The sequence below is a fragment of the Salmo trutta genome, chromosome 38, assembly GCF_901001165.1.
Source record: "Salmo trutta chromosome 38, fSalTru1.1, whole genome shotgun sequence".
NCBI lineage: Eukaryota > Metazoa > Chordata > Actinopteri > Salmoniformes > Salmonidae > Salmo > Salmo trutta.
Window position 1 is genome coordinate 6,494,746 of NC_042994.1, and position 26,529 is coordinate 6,521,274.

Genomic DNA, 26,529 nt, shown 5'->3' on the forward strand with positions numbered 1-26,529 from the left:
CCATCCCAACCCCAGAGCCAGGGTATAGACTGCTACATACCAGGAGAGATGGATATCTCACCATCACATAAATTGGATCACCCTCTTTCAAGCATGACATTTGTTGATGAAGAGGCAGAGCAATTACATGATGACATCACCACAACTCCTGGAGTGTATTTGTCAATGGGTGAGTAATGAGAACAAGTTTCAATGAAGGCCATGCACATGATAGTGTAAACAAAATCGCATTTGTTGGTTATAATTTCTCTTTATTCAGACTTAACATATTACTCTGAAAGTCAGGATGAGAGAGATGGCAGAAAAGAGAGAGAGAAAGAGAGAGAAAGGGAGAGAGAGAGAGAGGAGAGAGAGAGAGAGAGAGAGAGAGAGAGAAGAGAAAGAGAAAGAGAAGAGAAAGAGAGAGAGAGAGAGAGAGAGAGAGAGAGAGAGAGAGAAAGAGGAGGGGGGTCAGAGAAGGCACTGGAGGGAATTTGAGACATGGCTCCTTATCAGAAGAGTAACAGACATGCAAAACTGTGTGATAAAACCAAGTTTGGGGGAACAGTGGGGTAAAGTGAGTGACACATGACACAACGCAAAAAGTCTGCACACCATGTAGACTAGAGAGAACAAACAAACTCAGACAACATGAACACAAAAGACAGCAGTGCGAGAACCTAAGAGCTAACAACAAAACGCCATATATGTGAGTATGGTACTATTTGATCATTGGATGCAAATGCTTCTCCTTTCAATTTTGTGGTGTGCTGTGACTGATTCAATGCATTTCGAAATATGGAATGTTGTAGTTAGGCCCAGGGTTGGGGAGTAACTGATTACATGTAAACTGTAACTGTAATCAGTTACATTACCAGCAAAAATATTGTAAAGAAATTACAGATACTTTTGAAAAAAGGATTACTTTTAAATTCAGAAAGGATGTTTGCGGAAAAAATACATTATGACACCTTTCAGCATTTAAAAAAGGCGCAAGTTTAGGTTTGTTCCACCTGAGAGAGTCTGACCACAAGTCAGAGACCACTATGATGACACACCAAATGTGTTTGATGGATCCTTTTCTCTTCTTCTAATGTCTCTTAAGGGGAAAGGAGGCTAATCCAAAAGTAATTAAAAGTAATCAGATTACGCTTTGGGTAATCCAACAGTTACTTTACTGATTACAATTTTGGACAGGTAACTAGTAACGGATTACATTTAGAAAGTAACCTACCCAACCCTGGTTAGGGCTCCAGTGAATTATACAATACCAATGAAATTGTGTTTGGTTGTTGCTTTTTAGTTTACGCACAACAATTTGATATTTTTTTTTATCATTCATGTATACAGACTTGCTATTAAGCATTTCATGAGAATTGTCTCTCATGACTTTAAATTACCAAAATGCAAATGAAAGAAATTATGAAACATGAGACATGACTAATCTCGATAAATAGGTTACATGGGTCAATATATTTTTCATGCAGATTTTTTATAGATTTTTGTCAATTACAATTTGGTCAAATCAAATACTGATTGGTTGTGCAAAAATGACAAAAAATACTCAGGTGATGGCAAAAAGGTTCCCTAGGGGCAAAGTTCTGTTTGAGCATGCGTTCTGCATCACCTCTCTCTCATCTTGTCGCCTTGGTAACGGAAAGGGGGGGCTCTCGACTAGAGAGAGCGAGAGAGAGTGGAAGAGAGGGACGGAGGGAAAGAGGTACTCAGACAAATCACATGACCCGTTTCCTACATCTTTGCTTCCCTATGTTGGACATCCATCGTTTATTCTTGAGCATTGGGTTGAAAGACTAGTCGAAATTTCACTAGCGCGGAACAAAACTATTTGGGAAATTGAATACAGGAATCGGTAAGTCGCGCAACAATCAACATCACAGCAGACGAATGCGGACAGCTAGCATACCTAACGTTAGCTAGCTAACTTAGCATCATTTATCCAGCATGGATGGAGCCGGGACAATGGGTTGGTTAAACAGGTTTTGGGATGTAGGTAATCAGCTGCTATCGTGCATCTTGTGAGGTTAAACATGATCGGGGTTATTGTTCAGGATATTTATGATCAAGCTAGCGAATTGATCTGGCTAGCCTTCAGTCAGACCGTAGAAACGACGTTAAAACGTAAAATAACCACCCTCAGCTTGCGGGAGCACAGTGGGAAATATGGCCTTAATTGTCGCCATCAGAAATCACACAAAGATACAATGTGGATGCTCTAACATCATCATTGTAGTCTATCTTTGATGGGATGACAGACCACACATTCAGCCAGAGAATTTAGATTTACATTTGAGATATGATTTATGACAAAAAAAAGAGAGGTAAAACCAGGTGAAATAACATAGGGGGAGCTTAGTAGAGAGCCCAAATATGTATTTTTGCATTATTTTGTGCAGATCTAGCTATTATTTGTGATACCACTTCAAATTTTGAGCAGGCTTAGCATAATCTGTCAGAAGCCTATTTGATGTTGTGTATGCCTGTTTGATGTGTAGACTATTTATGTGTGTGTGTGTGTGTGTGTGTGTGTGTGTGTGTGTGTGTGTGTGTGTGTGTATGGGTGTGTGTGTGTGTGTGTGTGAGCAAGAGAGAGACAGCAAGCGACAGAATATGGTTATTCATTGATGCTCTAAATTCAGGTGACAGACTGCTTTTCTGACCTGTGATCTACAGTACCAGTCAAAAGTTTGAACACACCTACTCATTCCAGGGTTTTTCTTAATTTTTTAAACTATTTTCTACATTGTAGAATAATAGTGAAGACATCAAAACTATGAAATAACACATATGGAATCATGTAGTAACAAAAAAAGTGTTAAACAATAGATTATATATTTGAGATTCATCAAAGTAACCACCCTTTGACTTGATGAAAGCTTTGCACACTTTTGGCATTCTCTCAACCAGCTTCATGAAGTAGTCACCTGGAATACATTTCAATTAACAGGTGTGCCTTGTTAAAAGTTAATTTGTGGAATTTATTTCCTTAATGCGTTTGAGCCAATCAGTTGTGTTGTGACAAGGTAGGGTAGTATACAGAAGATAGTAGAGGTCGACCGATTAATCGGCATGGCCGATTAATTAGGGCCGATTTCAAGTTTTCATAACAATCAGTACTCTGCATTTTTGGACGCCAATTACATTGCACTCCACGAGGAGACTGCGTGGCAGGCTGACCACCTGTTACACGAGTGCAGCAAGGAGCCAAGGTAAGTTGCTAGCTAGCATTAAACTTATCTTATAAAAAACAATCAATTTTAACATAATCACTAGTTTACTACACATGGTTGATGATATTACTAGTTTAACTAGCTTGTCCTGCGTTGCAAATAATCAATGCAGTGCCTGTTAATTTATCATCGAATCACAGCCTACTTCGCCAAACGGGTGATGATTTAACAAGCGCATTCGCAAAAAAAGCACTGTCGTTGCACCATTGTACCCAACCATAGCTCGTAAGCATTGTACCCAACCAGGCTCGTAAGCATTCATTCAAACAGCACTGCGTTTGCCTGCAGCTCTTCGCAATGCTTGAAGCACAGCGCTGTTTATGACTTCAAGCTAATCAACTCCCAAGATTAGGCTGGCAATACTATAGTGCCTATAAGAACATCCAATAGTCAAAGGTATATGAAATACAAATGATATAGAGAGAAATAGTCCTATAATTTCCATAATAGCTACAACCTAAAACTTCTTAACTGGGAATATTGAAGAATCATGTTAAAAGGAACCACCAGCTTTCATATGTTCTCATGTTCTGAGCAAGGAACTTAAACGTTATCTTTTTTACATGGCACATATTGCATTTTTACTTTCTTCTCCAACACTGTTTTTGCATTATTTTGTTAAATTATTTATTTGAGAACAAATGTATTTTTATTTATGTATTAAGTTAAAATAAAAGTGTTCATTCAGTATTGTTGTAATTGTCATTATTACAAATATATAGATAAAAATTGGCTGATTAATCGGTATCGTCTTTTTTTGGTCCTCCAATAATCGGCATCGGTGTTGAAAAATCATAATCGGTCGACCTCTAGAAGATAGCCCTATTTGGTAGAAGACCAAGTCCATGTTATAGCAATAACAGCTCAAGTAAGCAAAGAGAAACGACAGTTGATCATTACTTTAAAACATGGTCAGTCAATCCGGAAAATCTCAAGAACTTTTAAAGTTTCTTCAAGTGCAGTCGCAAAAACCATCAAGCGCTATGATTAAACTGGCTCTCATGAGGACCTTCATGGTTGAATTGCTGCAAAGAAATAACTACTAAAGGACACCAATAAGAAGAAAAGACTTGCTTAGGCCAACAAACAAGAGCAATGAACATTAGACTGATGGAAATCTGTCCTTTAGTCTGATGAGTCCAAATTTGAGACTTTTTGTTCCAACTGCTGTGTCTTTTTGAGACGCATAGTAGGTGAACAGATGATCTCCGCATGTGTGGTTCCCACCGTGAAGCATGGAGGAGGAGGTGTGGGGGTGCTTTGCTGGTGACACTGTCTGTGATTTGTTTAGAATTCAAGGCACACTTAACCAGCATGGCTACCACAGCATTCTGCAGCAATACGCCATCCCATCTGGTTTGTGCTTAGTGGGACTATCATTGTTTTTTTTAAAGGTCAATGACCCAACACAACTCCAGGCTGTTTAAGTGCTATTTGACCAAGAAGGAGAGTGATGGAGTGTTGCATCAGATGACCTGGCCTCCACAATCATCAACCTCAACCCAATTGAGATGGTTTGGGATGAGTTGGACCGCAGAGTGTGGCTCAGTTGGTAGAGCATGGTGTTTGCAACGCCAGGGTTGTGGGTTCGATTCCCACGGGGGACCAGTGCGGGAACAAAAAATGTATGAAATGAAATGTATGCATTCACTACTGTAAGTCGCTCTGGATAAGAGCGTCTGCTAAATGACTAAAATGTAAATGTAAAAGCAGCCAACAAGTGCTCAGCATATGTGGGAACTCCTTCAAGACTGTTGGAAAAGCATTCCAGGTGAATCTGGTTGAGAGAATGCCAAAAGTGTGCAAAGCTGTCATCAAGGAAAAGGGTGGCTACTTTGAAGAATATAAAATATATTTTAATTTGTTGAACACTTTTTTGGTTACTACATGATTCCATATGTGTTATTTCATAGTTTTGATGTCTTCACAATTTTCTACAATGTAGAAAATAGTAAAAAATAAAGAAAAACCCTTGAATGAGTTGGTGTGTCCAAGCTTTTGACTGGTATTATGTCAAGGCTTATGGATGATCTCATACTCATGCACAGAAGCAGCTAAATTTGTATGCCCTGTAGTGTCCTAGGCTCAAATTGCGCATGCATAGCCATATGTTTGTTTTCATCACCATCTGTTGTACAGTAGTGCACTATTTACTGTGGTAAACCAGTCTGCTACAGGTATCATTTTCTTTACAGTGCCTTCAGAAATTTGCCATACCTGTTGATTTATTCTACATTTTGTTGTGTTACAGTCTAAATTCAAAATGGATTAAATATTTAAAAAATCTCAGTCATCTACACACAATACCCCATATTGACAAAGTAAAAATATGTCTTTCAAAATGTTTGCAAATGTATTGAAAATTAAATAAATATCTAATTTACGTAAGTATTCACACCCCTGAGTGTTAGAATCACCTTTGGGAGCGATTACGGCTGTGAGTCTTTCTGGGTAAGTCTCTAAGAGCTTTGCACACCTGGATTTCACAATATTGCACTAGAGCTCGACCGATTAATCGGCACGGCCAATTAATTAGGGCCGATCTCAAGGTTTCATAACAATCGGTAATCGGCATTTTTGGATGCCGATTATGACCAATTACATTGCAATCCACGAGGAAACTGTTACGTGAGTGAAGCAAGGAGCCAAGGTAAGTTGCTAGCTAACATTAAACTTAACTTATAAAAAACAATCAATCTTCACATAAGCACTAGTTAACTACACATGGTTGATGATATTACTAGGCTAACTAGCTTGTCCTGCGTTGCATATAATCAACGGGGTGGCTTTTAATTTATCATCGAATCACAGCCTACTTCGCCAAACGGGTGATGATTTAGCAAGCGCATTCGCAAATAAAGCACTGTCGTTGCACCAATGTACCTAACCATAAACATCAATGCCTTTCTTAAAATCAATACACAGAAGTATATTTTTTTAAACCTGCATATTTAGTTAAAATAAATTTATGTTAGCAGGCAATATTAACTTGGGAAATTGTGTCATTTCTCTCAGTCAGGGTATATGCAACAGTTTGGGCTGCCTGGCTCGTTGCGAACGAATTTGCCAGAATTTTACATAATTATGACATAACATTGAAGGTTGTGCAATGTAACAGCAATATTTAGACTTAGGGTTGTCACCCGTTCGATAAAATACGGAACGGTTCCGTATTTCACTGAAAAAATAAACATTTTGTTTTCGAAATGATAGTTTCCGGATTTGACCAAATTATGACCAAAGGCTCATATTTCAGTGTTTATTATATTATAATTAAGTCTATGATTTGATATTTGAAAGCGCAGTCTGACTGAGCGGTGGTAGGCAGCAGCAGGTTTGTAAGCATTCATTCAAACTACTGCGTTTGCCAGCAGCTCTTCGCAATGCTTGAAGCACAGCGCTGTTTATGACTTCAAGCCTATCAACTCCTGAGATTAGGCTGGCAATACTATAGTGCCTATAAGAACATCCAATAGTCAAAAGTATATGAAATACATATGGTATAGAGAGAAATAGTCGACACGTCATAATTCCTATAACAACTACAACCTAAAACTTCTTAACTGGGAATATTGAAGAACTGGGAATATTAAACGTTAGCTTTTTACATGGCACATATTGCACTTTTACTTTCTTCTCCAACACTGTGTTTTTGCATTATTTAAACCAAATTGAGCATGTTTCATTATTGATTTGAGACTAAATAGATTTTATTTATGTATTTTAAGTAAAAATAAAAGTGTTCATTGTTCATTCAGTATTGTTGTAATTGTCATTATTACAAATATATATATAAAAATCAGCCGATAAATCAGTATCAGCTTTTTTTGGTCCTCCAATAAACAGTATCGGTATCGGTATCGGCGTTGAAAAATCATAATCGGTCGACCTCTAATTTGCACATTTATACAAAAAAAATAATCTTCAAGCCATTTTCAAGTCTTGCCATAGATTTTCAAGCCGCTTTAAGTCAAAACTGTCACTCAGTTTACTGTCGTCTTGGTCAGCAAGTCCAGTGTATATTTGTGTTTTAGGTTATTGTCCTGCTGAAAGGTGAATTTGTCTCCCAGTGTTTGTTGGAAAGCAGACTGAACCTGGTTTTCCTCTAGGATTTTGCCTGTGATTAGCTGTATTCCATTTCTTTATATGGATAAACCAGAGTAGTGGGACAAAGGTACGGGACGGTAGGCAGGCTTAGAGTCAGGGCAGGCAGAAAGGTCAAAACCGGGAAAACTAGGAAATAGGCACTATGGACAGGACAGGAGCAAGGGGAAAAACAGGAGACAAAGGGCTGTGAGACGTGTTAACTCTGGACACATGAAAGGTAGGATGTATACGAAGGGTCTGGGGCAACAGAAGACGAACAGCAGAGGGGCTAATGATTTTGGAGATGGGAAACGGGCCGATAAACCGGGGGAAGAGTTTGCAGGATTCCACCCGGAGGAGCAGATCCCAGGTGGACAGCCATACCTTCTGCCCGAGATGATACCGGGGAGCCGGGGTCCGGTGGCGATCCGCTTGTTGTCAATACCTGGAGGTGGTCTTGAGGATGGCCGACTGGCCTCCAAACATCTGGGCAGAAGGTATGCCGACCTCCTTCGGCTGGGAACGATGCACCTCCCGGACCCGTTTCCCTATTCTCCAGCTGTGTGCCGTTGCCAGGCCGGTTGCCAGGCCAGGTTGCCAGGCACGAGGTGGGAAGGATGGTCTCAGGCTCCGGGGTAATAGCCGTGGGGCTATAACGGCGAGACAATGCATCCGGCTTGACATTCTTGGATCCTGGCCAATATGAGAGGGAGAAGTTGAACTGTGTGAACAGCAGGGCCCATTTAGCTTGCCTGGAGTTGAGGCATTTGGCGGTGCGGAGATACTCCAGATTTTTGTGGTCGGTCCATACGATGAACGGGTGTTCCGCTCCTTCCAGCCAGTGCTTCCATTCCTCCAATGCTATCTTCACTGTGAGAAGCTCACGATTTCCCACATCGTAGTTTTTCTCCGTGGCGTTGAGGCGATGGGAGAAGAAGGCGCAGGGATGTAGCTTCAGGTCCAGGGCAGAAAACTAGGAAACAGGCACTATAGACAGGACAGGAGCAAGGGTAAAAACGCTGGTAGGTCTGAATGAACAAAACAAACTGGCAACAGACAAATAGAGAACTTAGGTATAAATACACAGGGGATAATGGGGAAGATGGGCGACACCTGGAGGGGGTTGGAGACAATCACAAAGACAGGTGAAACAGCTCAGGGTGTGACAGATGACAAGCATACCGATAACATGATGCAGCCACCATCATGCTTAAAAATATGAAGAGTGGTACTCAGTGATGTGTTGTGTTGGATTTGCCCCAAACATAACGCTTTGTATTCAGGAGATAAAGTTAATTTCTTCCTTCTTTTCACTCTCATTTAGGTTAGTATTTTGGAGTAACTACAATGTTGTTGGTCCATCCTCAGTTTTCTCATATCACAGCCATTAAACTCTGTAACTGTTTTAAAGTCACTATTGGCCTCATGGTGAAATCCCTGAGAGGTTTCCTTCCTTTCCGGCAACTGAGTTAGAAAGAATGCCTGTATCTTTGTTGTGCCTTGGTGTATTAATTCACCATCACTGCCTGACTGAGGCACCTTACAGATAATTGTATGTGTAGAGTACAGAGATGAGGTAGTCATTCAAAATTAATGTTAAACACTATTATTGCAGACAGAGTGAGTCCATGCAACTTATTATATGACTAGTTAAGTATATTCTTACTACAGAACTTATTTAAGCTTGCCGTAACAAAGGGGTTGATTACTTATTGACTCAAGACATTTCAGCTTTTCATTTTTAATAAATGTATAAACATGTATAAAAACATAATTCCACTTTGACATAATGGGATATTATGAGTAGGCCAGTGACACAACATCTCAATTGAATCCCTTTAAAATTCAGGCTGTAACACAACGATATGTGGAAAGTCAAGGGGTATGAATCATTTCTGAAGGTACTGTACAGTATATAGCCCAATGAAATAGGCCTAATTAAAGCATATTTTACCCTCCAGACATGTCAGAGTCCATTGTTCCCCCTGAAGTGAGACCCAAACCTGCTGTCCCTGCCAAGCCCCCTCATGTGGCAGCACCATCCCCCACAGCACCCCATGGACCATCAGGGCTAGGGGGCAGGGTCGGGGTTGATCGAGTTCCAGGGTTGGGACACTCTGGCGGTGGATCCGCGTTGCTGGGATACATTGGGATTGACACCATCATCGAGCAGATGAGGAAGAAGACCATGAAGGCTGGTTTCGACTTCAATATTATGATAGTGGGTAAGTAAGGAAGGACATCCTCTTCTGTTTGTGTCTGGTATGATTGATATATTTAGTGTCTTTCTGAAGAGTGCGTGAACCCATGGTGTGCTAGCAAACACAGAGACATGAAACATGAAATGAAGTCGTGCCTCTCCCTTGTTCTGTCTCTGTCACGACTTCCACCGAAGTCGGTTCCTCCTTGTTCGGGCGGCGGGCGGCGTCACCGGTCTTCTAGCCATCGTTCCATTACCTCACTGCTGAAGGGGGGACCGGTACGTTTGTAGTGGTCGGCTGAGGCGGACAGGGCTTTTGGTCACCTGAGGGCTCTGTTTACCTCGGCTCCCGTGCTGGCCCATCCGGATCCCTCTTTGGCGTTCATAGTGGAGGTGGAAGCGTCCGAGGCTGGGATAGGAGCCGTGCTCTCTCAGCGCTCGGGTACGCCACCAAAGCTCCGCCCCTGTGCCTTCTTCTCGAGGAAGCTCAGCCTGGCGGAGCGAAACTATGACGTGGGGGACCGGGAGCTGTTGGCTGTCATCAAGGCCTTGAAGGCGTGGAGACATTGGCTTGAGGGGCCTAAACACCCTTTTCTCATCTGGACTGACCACCGCAATCTGGAGTACATCCGGGCGGCGAGGAGACTGAACCCTCGCCAGGCAAGGTGGACCTTGTTTTTTACCCGTTTTGTTTTCAACCTTTCTGACAGACCAGGCTCCCAGAACGCTAAGGCAGACACACTGTCCCGGCTGTATGACACAGAGGAGCGGCCCATGGATCCCACCCCCATACTCCCCGCCTGCTGCCTGGTGGCGCCGGTAGTGTGGGAGCTGGACGTGGACATTGAGCAGGTGCTACGTGCAGAGCCCACTCCCCTCCAGTGTCCCGCTGGGCGTCTGTACATTCCGTCTGCTGTCCGTGACCGGCTGATCTATTGGGCCCACACGTCACCCTCCTCTGGTCATCCGGACATCGGTTGGACGGTGCGCTGTCTGAGTGGGAATTACTGGTGGTCTACCTTGGCTCAGGACGTGAGGGTTTATGTTTCCTCCTGCTCGGTGTGCGCCCAGTGTAAGGCTCCTAGGCACCTGCCCAGAGGTAAGTTACAACCCTTACCCGTTCCACAACGGCCGTGGTCGCACCTGTCGGTGGATTTCCTTACTTATCTTTCTCCCACACCTGGTAACACCACAATCCTGGTCGTTGTGGACCGTTTTTCTCCCAACGGCCCTACAGACTACGGAGGCCTTGTTTACACACGTCTTCCGGCACTACGGGGTGCCTGAGGACATAGTGTCTGTTCGGGGTCCGCAGTTCACTTCGAGGGTCTGGAGGGCGTTCATGGAATGTCTGGGGGTCTCGATCAGCCTTACCTCGGGTTTTCTGAGGTCTTATTGCCAGGACCGTCCGGGGGAGTGGGCGGCGTTCGTGCCCTGGGCAGAGATGGCCCAGAACTCGCTCCGCCACTCCACTTCTCCCCCTTCCAGTGCGTACTGGGGTATCAGCCGGTTCTGGCTCCTTGGCATCAGAGTCAGACCGAGGCTCCTGCGGTGGACGACTGGTTCCGGCGCGCGGAGGAGACATGGGACGTCACTCATGTTCACCTTCAGCGTGCCGTGCTGCGCCAGAAAGCCAGTGCAGACCGTCACCGCAGTGAGGCCCCGGTGTTTGCACCAGGGGACCGGGTCTGGCTCTCGACCCGAAACCTGCCCCTCCGCCTGCCCTGCCGGAAGCTGGGTCCGCGGTTTGTGGGGCCATTTAAAGTCCTGAGGAGACTGAACGAGGTGAGTTACAGGTTACAGCTTCCCCCTGATTACCATATTAACCTCTCGTTCCATGTGTCTCTCCTCAGGCCGGTGGTGGCTGGCCTGCTCCAGGAGTCTGAGGTGCGGGAGGTTCCTCTGCCCCCTCTGGACATCGAGGGGGCCCCGGCGTACTCCGTTCAATCCATACTGGATTCGAGGCGTCGGGCGAGGGGCCTTCAGTACCTCGTGGACTGGGAGGGGTACGGTCTGGAGGAGAGATGCTGGGTTCCGGTGGAGGATGTGTTGGACCCTTCAATGCTGCGGGAGTTCCACCGTCTCCGTCCGGATCACCCTGCACCTCGCCCTCCGGGTCGTCCCTTGGGCCGTCCTTCCTCTCCTTGTTCGGGCGGCGGTCGGCGTCACCGGTCTTCTAGCCATTGTCGATCCACTTTTCATTTTCCATTTGTTTTGTCTTGTTTTCCTACACACCTGGTTTTCATTTCCCTCATTAATTGTTGTGTATTTAACCCTCTGTTCCCCCCATGTCTTTGTGTGGAATTGTTTGTTGTAAGTGCTTGTGCACATGTTTACTGGTGTGCGTCGGGCTTTGTACCCATGTTGGTTATTTCTTTATGCCGTTGGTTTTGCAATTAAACTGCTCCGGCTATTACCTAGTTCTGCTCTCCTGCGTCTGACTTCCCTGCCACCAGTTACAGTCTCTCTTCCTCAACAACATCATGCCTCAAACCATGCTCTCTCTCTCTCTCTCTCTCTCTCTCTCTCTCTCTCTCTCTCTCTCTCTCTCTCTCTCTCTCCTCTCTCGTCTCTCTCTCTCTCTCTCCTCTCGCTCTCTCTCCGCTCTCTCTCAGTCTCTATCTCTCTCTCTCTCTCTATCTTTCTCCCTCTCTCTCATCTCTCGCTCCTCTCTCTCTTCTCTCCTCATCTCCTCGTCTCTCTCTCTCATCTCTCTCTCTCTCAGGTCACAGCGGGCTGGGGAAGTCAACGCTGGTAAACACGCTGTTCAAGTCCCAGGTCAGCAGGTGGAGCTCAGGATGGGGCGGCGAGCATAAGATCCCCAAGACAGTGGAGATCAAGGCTGTGTCCCACGGTGAGAGAGACATTTCCTCTAAGCTCTGTGTGTGTGTGTGTGTGAGCAAGAGAGAGGGATAGAGTGTGTGTGCATGCGTGCGTGGGAGTGTTTGTGTGTGAGTATGTGTGTATCTTCTACTGTTGATATGTGATTAGAGCTGTCATTTGCTTGGTTCGGTTGTTTGGTTAGCTTTCAGAGGCCAATTCATGTTATAATGTTGTAGTGATGGCATTTGTAACCGTACACTAGGTTGTGTTGACTGCAGGGGCTGCCGTGTTGCACTGCCATGCGCAGAGCCGCGGGCATAGAAAGACTTGACAGAATATGCCCTGAGGTGTCTCAGACTGGCACAGCTGGCACGTGCAGCCCACCTGGCATCCCAGACAGACACAGAGGCAGAGAAGACCTTCTGTCTTTTTCTGTCTGGCCAAAACCACTGTACTGCTAGCTTTATTTCTGCATCGTTGCACATTTGTCATCCTCACTGACATCAAAGAAAAATCCCCTTCAACGAGACAAGGAAAAAGCATACATATAATTTATTGACTGCTTGCTTGCATGTTTAACTTTTTGTCACCTGATTTTGGCAAAAGTACTTACAGTATGAATGTTGTATTGAATGTTGCAGTGATCGAGGAGGGCGGAGTGAAGATGAAGTTGACAGTAATCGACACACCAGGTTTTGGTGATCAGATCAACAATGAAAACTGGTGAGTATGTGGGAAGAATGTTCATTATTGTGCGCTTACACAGTCTATTTCTTGTTTGGGGTCACTACATTTTTCAATTAGTTAAGCACAATGATATTTGTAGGATTTAGATTGAACCGTGCATATGATTCAGATAGAAATAGAACTGCCAAACTATAATAGATGTTTACATACTGTACATTCTCCTTATCCTGACCGTACCCAACTACCCACCACTGCTATAACGGTTTTGTGTGTATTTATACTGTATAGTCCTAACACCCACCTTGTTCCATCCATCTGCAGCTGGGATCCCATCTCCAAGTACATCAACGAGCAGTATGAGAAGTTCCTGAAGGAAGAGGTCAATATTGCTCGAAAGAAGCGAATCCCTGACACCAGAGTTCACTGCTGCCTCTACTTCATCTCCCCAACGGGACACTCGTGAGTTAAAAATACATCATGTGATTCAGGAATAGAAATGTCCTAATTTAGAACATACTCAATTGTATGCACGAGTTACAGCCACTTCCTAGTATCTCTCATTGACATCTGATTGGCGTTCACGTGCGCACGCATACATGGAAGCTCACGCACACACACAGACTCTCTCTCAGTTCTCTATCTCATTTCTAATGAGTTTACTTCCAGCTGTACTGACGTTTAATTTGAGATGTAAACACATTCTTGAGCTACATCACAACCACAACACAACCAGGCAACATGGTTCGCTCCAACAGATGAAGCCAACTCATCTGAACTGTGAAATTGCCCTTTACATAAACAGTTAGTCTTCTGTGTGCCATGTTCTTTTTCTTGCGTTGATCATTGCGACTAACGGGATGTTTTCTGTTAACGGGATGTTTTCTGTGCTGTCACCTACACCCAAGGACCTCAGTCAGGGACAGAACTGTTGTTCAATGAGCCTGTCTAGAAAAAAGAAACGCACACCTATAAAGGCGAGGTGCTGGCTAGCGGAGTAGAACACTAGAAAATAAAGGAAAGCCGCACACTCTAAGAGCTCAGATGCCTCTATCTGTCCTAAAGTCGGGAGACAGACATAGAACTGTTCTGAAAAGACTGGGTTTTGGGTTGAAATTGGGAAGCTTTTGAAAAGATTTGTTCACTGGTTGTAGAATGACGAATGCATGCCAGCCCTGCTGTAGGATTGCTAATTGTTTCTATCCCAGCTGACAAAGTAATGTCTCTCTTTGTCTCTCTCTCTCTCAGTCTTCGACAGCTGGACATTGAGTTTATGAAGCACCTAAGTCGTGTGGTGAACATCATCCCCGTCATCGCCAAGTCTGACACCATGACCCCTGACGAGAAGAATGAGTTTAAACATAGGGTGAGGGATAAGAGCCCTTGACCCTTGACCTTGATTAACCCTAATACATGGCTGTTGACTTCTATGGCATGAAGGAAAAAGGAAACAGCACACTGCTCTTGATAGTATCACTGATATTTAATAAGCTTACGTATCGGCCTCACGGCCTTCGTCAGAGCCTTGACCTTGATTAACCCTAATACATGGCTGTTGACTTCTATGGCATCAAAGGAGACAACAGCCATGTATCTGGGAGAGACCTTTATGGATGATACTGTTTATGTGTAACTACAGTCTAGATCAGGGGTCTTCAACCAGGGACCCCAGCCAAGGCAAACCAGGGACCCCCATGATAGCAAAAACAGTTGTATCATCAGGTGAATAATAATGGCAAAAGAACTAATCAATGTTTTAAAATGAATAGATTTAGCTGATAGTTTTTCATTATTTTGACATCCCCACATTATAATTGGAAGAGTGTAAAACAGGGGTCCCCAATCGTGAGCTACCAGTAGCTCACAGCCCACCAATGAGTAGCTCACCAAACAATTCTGAAAGTACGTGCAATTTTCAGGTGTTCCACCGCAAACTGTCATAAACAAATCTCACAATTATCAGACATCGCAAGCTCTCTCAGCTACTATCTAATCAACATGGACATGAATTCACCCCTGGTTAGCCACTATTGGGTTAAAAAGCCAAACCTGACACAATATCTGCCAATGAATTTCCAGCAATATTGCCCGTCTGTCTGTGTGGTGCGCACGTTTGTTTATCACTGGGTTTTGCCAGTTATTGTGATAACCGTCTTGTTGGTTGACAGAAATACCTGTCCCAAAACCTTCTCAATTAAATGTTAACTGCAAAGTAGGCTTACCTGGCAGAAGTACTGTATATCATGAGTAAGTACAGTACCAGTCAAAGGTTTAGACACGCCTACTCATTCCAGGGTTTCACTTTATTTGTACTATTTTCGCCATTGTAGAATAATAGTGAAGACATCAAAACTATTAAATAACACATATGGAATCATGTAATAACCAAAAAAGTGTTAAATAATATATTTTATATTTGAGAATCTTCAAAGTAGCCACCCTTTGCCTTGACGACAGCTTTGCACACGCTTGGCATTCTTTCAACCAGCTTCACCTGGAATGCTTTTCCAACAGTCTTGAAGGAGTTCCCACATATGCTGAGCACTTGTTGGCTGCTTTTCCTTCACTCTGCGATACAACTCATCCCAAACCATCTCAATTGGGTTGAGGTTGGGTGATTGTGGAGGCCAGGTCATCTGATTTAGCACTCCATCACTCTCCTTCTTGGTCAAATAGCCCTTACACAGCCTGGAGGTGTGTTGGGTATTTGTCCTGTTGAAAAACAAATCATAGTCCCACTAAGCGCAAACCAGATGGGATGGCATATTGCTGCAGAATGCTGTGGTAGCCATGCTGGTTAAGTGTGCCTTGAATTCTAAATAAATCACTGACAGTGTCACTAGCAAAGCACCCCCACACCATCACACCTCCTCCTCAATGCTTCATGGTGGGAACCACACATGCGGTGATCATTCGTTCACCTACTCTGCGTCTCACAAAGACACTGCGGTTGGAACCAAAAATCTCAAATGTGGATTCCTCAGACCAAAGGACAGATTTCCACTGGTCTAATGTCCATTGCTTGTGTTTCTTGGCCCAAGCAAGTCTCTTCTTATTTTGGTGTCCTTTAGTAGTGGTTTCTTTGCAGCAATTCGACCATGAAGGCCTGATTCACACAGTCTCCTCTGAACAGTTGATGTTGGGATGTGTCTGTTACTTGAACTCTATGAGGTGCAATCTGAGGTGCAGTTAGTTGCTGCTTTCTGAGGCTGGTAACTCTAATGAACTTATCCTCTGCAGCAGAGGTAACTCTTGGTCTTCTTTTCATGTGGTGGCCCTCATGAGAGCAAGTTTAATCATAGCCCTTGATGGTTTTTGCGACTGCACTTGAAGAAACTTTCAAAGTTCTTGAAATCTTCCGGATTGACTGACCTTCATGTCTTAAATGGGGCGGCAGGTAGCCTAGTGGTTAGAGCGTTGGGTCAGTAACCGAAAGGTTGCTGGACCAAATCCCAGGGCTGACAAGGTAAAAATCTGTCGTTCTGCCCCTGAACAAGGCAGTTAACCCACTGTTCCCTGGTAGGCCGTCATTGTAAATAAGAATTTGTTCTTAACTGACTTGCCTAGTTAAATATAAAAAAAGTAATGATGGACTGTCATCTCTCTTTGCTTATTTGAGCTGTTCTTGCCATAATATGGACTTTTATTTTACTATATAGGGCTATCTTCTGTATACCAACCTGACCTTGTCACAACACAACTGATTGGCTCAAACGCATTAAGAAGGAAAGAAATTCCACAAATTAACTTTTAACAAGGCACACCTGTTAATTGAAATGTATTCCAGGTGACTACCTCATGAAGCTGGTTGAGAGAATGCCAAGAGTGTGCAAAGCTTTCATCAAGTCAAAGGGTGGTTACTTTGAAGAATCTCAAATATAAAATATATATATTTTTTGTTACTACATGATTCCATGTGTTATTTCATAGTTTTGATGTCTTCACTATTATTCTACAATGTAGAAAATAGTAAAAATAAACAAAAACCCTGGAATGAGTAGCTGTGTCCAAACTTTTGACTTTTACTGTATATTGACAGAAAACATAGTGCACTACTTTCTTTTGTACACTAAGGACCTGGGTAAGAGTTGCAGGGGAGAAGAGTAGATTGTGCCTATTTGAAAGCTAGAAAGAAATGAGTAGCTCGCGACTTTTCATTTTTTTTAATGCTAGAAAAGGTTGGAGACCCCTGGTGTAAAATCTAACATAGCCTATTAGCTAAAAATGTAACTCCAAACACATTTTTTGATAATAGTAGCTGTTTAGCTGGTTAAACAAAGGTTTGCCATGTGTTGGCAAAAATGTATGTCCATGTCAAGAAAGCTTACGAACAGCCAGCGGCACTTGCTGCAACTGATACTTGCGGGTGCTTTTTCAAAGCCTATGTAAGATATTCCAGTGAGTGTAATTAGCTCCAATGAGTGTAATTAGCTCAATATTAGGAGTTGAGAAATAATGTTGACAAAGAAGATATATTCCTCTTTTCTACTGTAGATATGTAATTAAAAAAATATATATTCTGTTTCGCTAACGATATTCATAAAAACATTGGAATAAAAAATTTTTTCCCCACTTTTTTATATACAGTGGGATCTGAAACTATTTATACCCTTGTTAAAGATTAGCAAAAATGAGAAAGTAATACTTTTTTTCTCAAAAAGGTAGTGGTCGAAATTATTGACACCCCTGTTTTCAATACTTTTTAATACCTCACCTTGCGAGGATAACGGCACTGAGCCTTTTTCTAAAATGTTTTATAAGTTGGAGAACACATTGGAAGGGATCTTAGACCATTCCTCTATATAGAATCCTCCCGAATCCTTGATTTCCTTTGTCTGCGCTTATGGACTGCCCTCTTCAATTCGAACCACAGGTTTTGAATGGGTTTCAAGTCCGGAGACTGAGGTTGCCATTGCAAGATTATGATTTTGTGGCAAATTAACAATTTCTTTGTGGATTTTGATGTTTTTGGCAAAAATGTCCTGGTACTGGGTAAAGTTAATGATGCTGTTGAACTTAACAAGGGCCCCAGGACCAGTGGAAGCAAAATAGCCCCATAACATCAAAGATCTACCACCATATTTTACAGTAGGTATGGGGTTCTTTTCTGCTTATGCATTCTTTTTTAGACACCAAACCCACCACTGGTGTGCGTGGCCAAAGAGCACTATTTTCATGTCATCTGACCAAAGCACCGGCTCCAACCCAAGTACCAATGCCGGTGAGTAAACTCCAGGCGTTTAGATTTGTTGGATGACATGAAAATGGAGCTCTTTGGTATCTATATTTTCGCAGACCCCCAGCAGTACTAGGGGCCACGGACCCCAGGTTGAATATCCCTGGTCTAGATAGAAGTCATGGTAGAACTTGTTATGGATAACCAAGTCATGAGGGAACACATTATTCTAGTGCACATTAGGATATGTAACCTCTGCCTCCTCTTCGTCCCTTAGGTGAGGAAGGAGCTGGAGACGTATGGGATTGAGTACTACCCGCAGAATGAGTTTGATGATGACATGGAGGATAAGAATGAAAATGACAAGATTAGGGTAAGGGCCTTTGTTCCAATTTTTGAAATCCACAACCTTACATCATACTGTAAAGGACTCAATCACTTCAATTGAATAATACTCTTCCTCTCAAGTGGAATAATGTGAACTCGAGATAAATTTGTACCTCCCTCTTTTTCTCCCATGCCTCAATAGTATGAGCATACAAAATAGCGATTGCCAAAATGATTAGGCAATTCAAATATTTGAATTAATTTCATATGAATATCAGACTATTTCTCTTATTCTATCTTTCCGGTTCTTTGTCATTTTAACTCTCTTTCTGACACCCCTCAGAATAATAATAACTCCTAACTCCTGTCTATTGCTCCTGTCTATTGCACAGGATTCGTACATTTCTTATGTTTTCCTCGTCCAATTGAACCCTGTTTAAACGAGTCTGTTCACAGGAGGCCATGCCCTTTGCAGTGGTGGGCAGCGACAAGGAGTTCCAAGTGAACGGCAAACGGGTTCTGGGGAGGAAGACAGCCTGGGGTGTGGTAGAAGGTAGGTTTATTTATAACCTCAATATAATTAATTAGGTCCTATATTAATGCCAAGCGTATTATGTTGACCTTTCTCCTCAGAGAGGCAGAAGGAATGGATTTATTGAGGTTGTTATACTGTAGTTGGGCCCAGGCTCAGACATGTGAAGCAAATGTGATTTAGATTTTTTTATGCTAAATGGGTTCTTGTATTTTGTTGCAGTTGAAAATCCCAATCACTGCGAATTTGCTCTGCTACGAGATTTCCTCATCAGGTAAAGCAATCAATTGTACATTGATCTATCTTTTACTAATGCTTTATAGCTTTCCTATTCTTACAATACAATTACAGATGAGTCTCTTATGGCTTTGAAGTTGACTTTAGTGACCAAATCCAACTGTATGTAGCTATCAGCTAATGCCCGCCCTTTCTCCACTCTCCCTCCCAGGTCTCACCTCCAGGACCTGAAGGAGGTCACCCACAACATCCACTATGAAACCTACCGCGCCAGGAGACTCAACGACAACGGAGGTCTGCACCCCATCTCGGCCAACAACACTCAAGAGAGCAACCTTTAAATTTAGGACTAGGGATTAAGGAAAGAGAGAGATAAACAGAGAGATCAAAAGATATTGATAGACAAGTCTATGTTGTGATATGAGCATCACTGCATGCTTTGGAGAACATTATAGATGTGGAATTCATTGTCACTCAAAATATCATGTTAGGAGAGCTTTCATTCCAAAACACGTCCTACGTCTCCCTTTCCTCCGCCCATCGTCCTAATCCACGCACACTCACATCCCAGTTACACCTGGGATTAACTTTTGATCCTGCAATCCAAAACAAGGCCAACCCCAATGTTTCCCCTATATGCATTTAGCATCGGCGCAATAAATAGTGGCCGCCACTGCAAATTTATTTAGTTATTTTTGTTATAATGTAGATGTGTAGATGTATGCCCCAGGAAGAACCCATCTGCAGCCCCCTGCAGGAAGACCCAAGGAAGACCCCAACCGCCACCCCCAGCTAAATCTGCAACCCAAAGCATTTTGGGATTGAAGGGAATGAATCAAATGAAGTACTTCAAATTTGAGGGAATTCCCTTTATTCATAAAAAATGGATTTCCTATTTCCGCTCACCTTGTGCTCTACTCATCCTTGCCCTGTAAGTATACAGTATGTTATGTAGCTGCCACTATAAGAATTGATTTTGTGCTGAAATGCTTTATGAAGGGGCTTGTAAATGAGCACCTCAACTTCCACGGAAGCATTGTGACGTAAATATAAATTGACAAAGGGCTTTATTTATTTACAATATAGCTATTTTGTCACTTTAGCTTTACATTGCACAAAATATAGAAATCACAGTCTGAAATGTTCTTTGCCATTCACAACTTTTGTGGGCTTTTTTGAAAGCTCTGATGTCAAAGTGACGTGCCAATTCCCTTTAATGCTTTAATGCCGGCTTTCCTTCTCTCTGCCACACGAGGGCAGTGCTTCCCTGCGCATACTCACCCTGTGACAGGAAATAGTTTACTCATAGACTTAGATAGATCTCTCTTTTTAGTCCTGTATCTATCTCTATAGTTTACTTCCCTCCCTCCTATTCACTCCCTCCACTTCATCTGGTGACCCATGCCCAGTGCATGTTTACAAGAAGTCCTCCATTACCAGAGTAATCATTCCAAATATAACCGATCAGTTATGACATGGTAATGTTTACCAAGGTTTCTCATGGAAATCACCCTTCGATAGAGCACAGGTATTCCAGAAGTAGCCTACAAGCAATTAAGTTTCACTATATTTATCAAACAATTCACTTTTGATCTAAACTGTATCCTAAAAGGGGTTTCCCTGCCAAATTTGTATACAATCATACAGCGTGTGTGTGTTTGTATGTGTGTGTGAGTGAGAAGTGACTCAATTTGGTGTCTAACGTTTGGAAATGTGTAGTCGTATATCATTAGTGTGGTATTAGTGAAGACGTTTTTCAAGGAACAATTTAAATAATACAAAAAAACAATTCTCACTCTTGTTTCTATACAATGTTTTTATGTGTGCATGTCAGGAAACATCTCTCCTAGTCCTTCTGTCATTTTCATTTAAGGATATCCCCAGCTCACATATCAATGCACAGTAATTTCAATACATTAACCATTTTTGAACATGGTGTGTACATCAACCAACTGCTAATAACAATGCATCACCAAAACTCCAGTAACTCAAATCATTCCACATCTCTTAAAAACAGCAGTGAAACTTTTGGCTGTGAATTTCCTGTTATTGTTTCATTTAAAACCCATTTTTCTTAAAAGTTGTTCTGATATGCTGAGATGTCATTTCAGTATTGCATTCATTATTTATATATTCATGTATTATTTATAGTAATTTATTGTTTGTTTAATAAAAGTACTTTTGCCATCTCGAGTAGTGTATTGACTCGTTTTCTTATCCGTTCTTTATTATCTCTGTATTGCCTCTACTTGACGATAGTTCACATTTGGAAATACAGTACATTTTTTATTTACTTACAGAGAGGGACTACTGGTTCTCCTGTTTCAATACAATTTCAATGTATGAATCACAAATGTGTACATTTTCCCCTCCCAGGAACTATGGAGACAATTATGCTTGTAAATTAATCAGTGGTGTAGAGTACTGAAATAAAACTACTTAAAAGTACTTCTTAAGTAGTTTTTTGGGGTTTATATTTTTTACAACTTTTACTTTATTCCTAAAGAAAATAATGTACTTTTTACTCCATACAGTGCATTCGGAAAGTATTCAGACCCCTTTACTTTTTCAAATTTTGTTACGTTACAGTCTTATTCTAAAATGTATTATATTTGTTTTTTTCCCCTCAAATGTACACACAATACCCCATAATGACAAAGAAAAACAGGTTTTCAGAATTTTTTTCAAACGTATTAAAAATACAAACTGAAATATTACATTTACATAAGTATTCAGACCCTATACTCGGTACTTTGTTGAGCACCTTTGGCAGTGATACAGCCTTGAGTCTTGGGTAGCACACTACAAGCTTGACACACCTGTATTTGGTGCGTTTCTCCCATTCTCTGCAGATCAAGCTATGTCAGGTCGGACTGGGAGCGTCGCCGCACAGCTATTTTCAGGTCTCTCCAGAGATGTTAGATCGGGTTCAAGTCCGGGCTCTGGATGGGCCACTCAAGGCTTGTCCAGAAGCTACTGCTGCGTAGTCTTGGCTGTGTGCTTAGGGTCGATGTCCTTTTGGAAGGTGAACCTTAAACCAAGTCTGAGGTCCTGAGCGCTCTGGAGCAGGTTTTCATCGAAGATCTCTGTACTTTGCTCCGTTCATCTTTCCCTCGATCCTGACTCTCCCAGTCTCTGCCGCTGAAAAACATCCCCACAGCATGATGCTGCCACTGTAACAGCTGTCATAGAGAGGGGACCAAGATGCAGCGTGGCACGTGTTCATGATCTTTTATTTGAATCTAACAAACACTCGAACAAAAATAACAAAGGGAAAACGAAAGCGCACAGTTCTGTCAGGTACAGAAAACTAAACAGAAAACAACTACCCACAAACACAGGTGGAAAAACCCCCTACTTAAGTATGATCTCCAATTAGAGACAACGAGGACCAGTTGCCTCTAATTGGAGATCATCCCAAAAAACAACAACATAGAAATAGAAAACTAGAACCTAAACATAGAAATACAAAACATAGAAAAACACCCCCTGTCACACCCTGACCACTCTACCATAGAAAATAACAGCTTACCATGGTCAGGACGTGACAGCCACCACCATGCTTCACCGTAGGGATGGTGCCAGGTTTCCACCAGACGTAACGCTTGGTATTCAGGCCAAAGGGTTCGATCTTGGTTTCATCAGACCAAAGAATCTTGCTTCTCATTGTCTAAGAGTCCTTTAGACGTCTTTTGGCAAACTCCAAATGAGCTGTCATGTGCCTTTTACTGAGGAGTGGCTTCTATCTGGCCACTCTACCATAAAGGCCTGATTGGTGGAGTGCTGCAGAGATGTTTGTCCTTCTAGCAGGTTCTCCCATCTCCACCAAGGCCCTTCTCCCCCGATTTGCTCAGTTTGGCCGGGCAGCCAGCTCTAGAAAGAGCCTTGGTGGTTTCAAACTTCTTCCATTTAAGAATTATGTAGGTAACTGTGTTCTTGGCGACCTTCAATGCTGCAGAAGTATTTTGGTACCCTTCCCCAGCTCTGTGCCTCGACACAATCCTGTCTCGTATTCCTTCGACCTCATGGCTTGGTTTTGCTCTGACATGCACTGTCAACTGTGGGACCTCATATGGACAAATGTGTGCCTTTCCAAATCATGTCCAATCAATTGAATTTACCACAGGTGGACTCCAATCAAGTTGAAGAAAAATCTCAATGGAAACAGGATGCACCTGAGCTCAATTTTGAGTCTCATAGCAAAGGGTCTGAATACATGTAAATAAGATATTTCTGTTTTTTATTTTTAATACATTTGAAAACATTTCGTAAAACCTGTTTTCACATTGTCATTATGGGGTATTGCGTGTAGATTGATGAGGATTTAAAAAAAAATACATTTTAGAATAAGGCTGTAGCGTAACAGCCTTACGGCTGAACACACAACTGAACAGTAGTCCAGGTGCGACAAAACTAGGTTGTGTAGGACCTGCCTTGTTGATAGTGCTGTTAAGAAGGCAGCACTACGCTTTATTATTAACAGACTTCTCCCCATCTTAGCTACTGTTGTATCAATATGTTTTACAATCCAAAGTTTACAATCCAGGGTTACTCCAAGCAGTTTAGTCACCCCAACTTGCTCAACTTGCTCAATTTCCACATTATAAGATTTAGTTGAGGTTTCTAGTTTAGTGAATGATTTTTCCCAAATACAATGTTTTTAGTTTTTGAAATATTTAGGACTAACCTATTCCTTGCCACCCATTCTGAAACTAATTGCAACTCTTTGTTCAGTGTTGCAGTGTTGAGTTATCTGCATACATAGACACATTGACTTTACTCAAAGCCAGTGGCACGTCGTTTGTAAATTGAAAAAAGTAAAGGGGCCTAGACAGCTGCCCTGGGGAATTCCTGGATTATGTTGGGGAGGCTTCCATTAACAGGTTCTGTTAGACAGGTAACTCTTTCTCCACAATATAGCAGGGTGTCACGTCCTGACCATAGTAAGTTGTTATTTTCTATGGTAGAGTAGGTCAGGGCGTGACAGGGGGTGTTTGTCCGTTTTTGTATTTCTATGTTTAGATTGTAGTTTTGTATTTCTAGGTTGGTTTTTGTTTGGCATGACATCCAATTAGAGGCAGCCGGTTGTCGTTGTCTCTAATTGGAGGTCATATTTAAGTTGATGTTTGTCCCACTTGTGTTTTGTGGGTGATTATATTTTGTGAGTGTGTTTGTTCCTCCTGCTTCACGGTTTGTTGTTTTGTCCTTAAGTTTATTTTGATATTGCATTAAGTTTCACGGTCTAATAAATATGTGGAACGAAACAGACACTGCATTTTGGTCCGTTCATTTAAACAGCCGTGACACAGGATGTGTAAAGCCATAACACATACGTTTTTCCAGCAGCAGACTATGATCTATAATGTCAAAAGCCGCACTGAAGTCTAACAAAACAGCCCCCACAATCTGATTATCATCAATTTCTCTCAGCCAATCAAGTGCTGTGCTTGTTGAATGTTCTTCCATATAAGCGTGATGAAAATCTGTTGTCAATTTGTTTACTGTAAAATAGCATTGTATCTGGTCAAACACCATTTTTTCCCAAAAGTTTACTATGGGTTGATAACAGGCTGATTGGTCAGCTATTTGAGCCAGTAAAGGGGGCTTTACTATTCTTAAGTAACGAAATGACTTTTGCTTCCCTCCAGGCCTGAGGGCACAAATTTCTAGTAGGCTTAAATTGAAGATATGGCAAAAGGAGTGGCAATATCATCTGGTATTATCCTCAGTAATTTTCCAAGTTGTCAGACCCCGGTGGCTTGTCATTGTTGATAGACAACTATTTTTTCACCTCTTCCACACTAATTTTACGGAATTCAAAATTACAATTCTTGTTTTTCATAATTTGGTCAGATATACAGTACCAGTCAAAAGTTTGGACACACCTACGTATTCAAGGGTTTTTCTTTATTTTTTAATATTTTCTACATTGTAGAATAGTGAAGACATCAAAACTATGAAATAACACATATGGAATCATGTAGTACCCAAAAAATGGTTAAACAAATCTAAATATATTTTAGATTCTTCAAAGTAGCCACCCTTTGGCTTTATGATAGCTTTGCACACTCTTAAGATTCTAGCAATCAGCTTCATGAGGTAGTCACCTGGAATGCATTTCAATTAACAGGTGTGCCTTGTTAAAAGTTAATTTGTGGAATTTCTTTCCTTCTTAATGCGTTTAAGCCAATCAGTTGTGTTGTGACAAGGTAGGGGTGATATACAGAAGATAGCCCTATTTGGTAAAAGACCAGTAATTGGCAATATCAGTGGGTTTTGTGATGAATGAGCCATCTGATTCAATCAATGATGGAGCTGAGTTTGCCTTTTTGCCCAAAATTTAATTAATTAATCTTTGTTTCATGGTGTAGTTTATTTTTCTTCAGTTTAGTCACATGATTTCTCAATTTGTAGAATGTTTGCCAATTGATTGTGCAGCCAGACTTATTTGCCTTTCCATTTGCGTCATCCCTCTCAACCATACAATTTTTCAATTCCTCATCAGTCCACAGGGATTTAACAGTTTTTACAGTAATTTTCTTAATGGGTGCATCTTTATTAGAAACTGGGATAAGCAATTTCATAAATGTGTGAAGTGCAGCATCTGGTTACTCCTCATTATACACACCATGGACCAACAAATATTCTTTACATCAACAACATGGAATCACTACAAAACTTATTGTATGACCTTTTATATACTATATTAGGCACAGCCTTTTGAACTCTGGTTTTCCTAGATATGGCTACTATATTGTAATCGCTACTATATTGTGATCAGTACATCCGATGGATTTGGATACTGCTTTAAAGCAAATTTCTGCAGCATTAGTAAAGATGTGATCAATACATGTTGATGATTTCATTCCTGTGTAGGTTGACTGATAACCTGAACCAGGTTGCAGGCACTAATTATAGTTTGAAACTTTCTCTTGAGTGGGCAGCCTGAATGAAAGCCATTCAATCTTTAAATCACCCAGAAAGTAAACATATGTAGATATCACATACAGTGGCTTGCGAAAGTATTCACCCCCCTTGGCATTTTTCCTAATTTGTTGCCTTACAACCTGGAATTACAACTGATTTTTGGGGGGTTTGTATCATTTGATTTACACAACACTTTGAAGATGGAAAATATTTTTTATTGTGAAACAAACAAGAAATAAGACAAAAAAAGAAAACTTGAGTGTGCATAACTATTCACCCCCCCCCCCCCCCCCAAATGCAATACTTTGAA

The 26,529-nt window shown here is 41.9% G+C and overlaps 1 protein-coding gene across 3 annotated transcripts; it reads left to right on the forward strand.

Moving 5' to 3' along the window:
• Window positions 1-552: 552 nt before the first annotated feature.
• On the forward strand, window positions 553-21,485 carry LOC115178301 (neuronal-specific septin-3). 3 transcript variants are annotated; one of them, XM_029739416.1, is made up of 10 exons: window positions 553-688; window positions 9,275-9,538; window positions 12,239-12,367; window positions 12,978-13,059; window positions 13,345-13,482; window positions 14,269-14,386; window positions 18,474-18,569; window positions 18,980-19,076; window positions 19,278-19,329; window positions 19,504-21,485. In XM_029739416.1, the coding sequence occupies exons 2-10, from the start codon at window positions 9,277-9,279 to the stop codon at window positions 19,631-19,633; spliced, it is 1,104 nt and encodes a 367-aa protein (XP_029595276.1). In that variant the 5' UTR covers window positions 553-688; window positions 9,275-9,276; the 3' UTR covers window positions 19,634-21,485. The 3 variants fall into 3 exon arrangements, with proteins under 3 accessions (XP_029595276.1, XP_029595274.1, XP_029595277.1); XM_029739414.1 differs by lacking the exon at window positions 553-688 and adding an exon at window positions 1,641-1,699; XM_029739417.1 differs by lacking the exon at window positions 553-688 and adding an exon at window positions 1,708-1,849.
• Window positions 21,486-26,529: the final 5,044 nt, after the last annotated feature.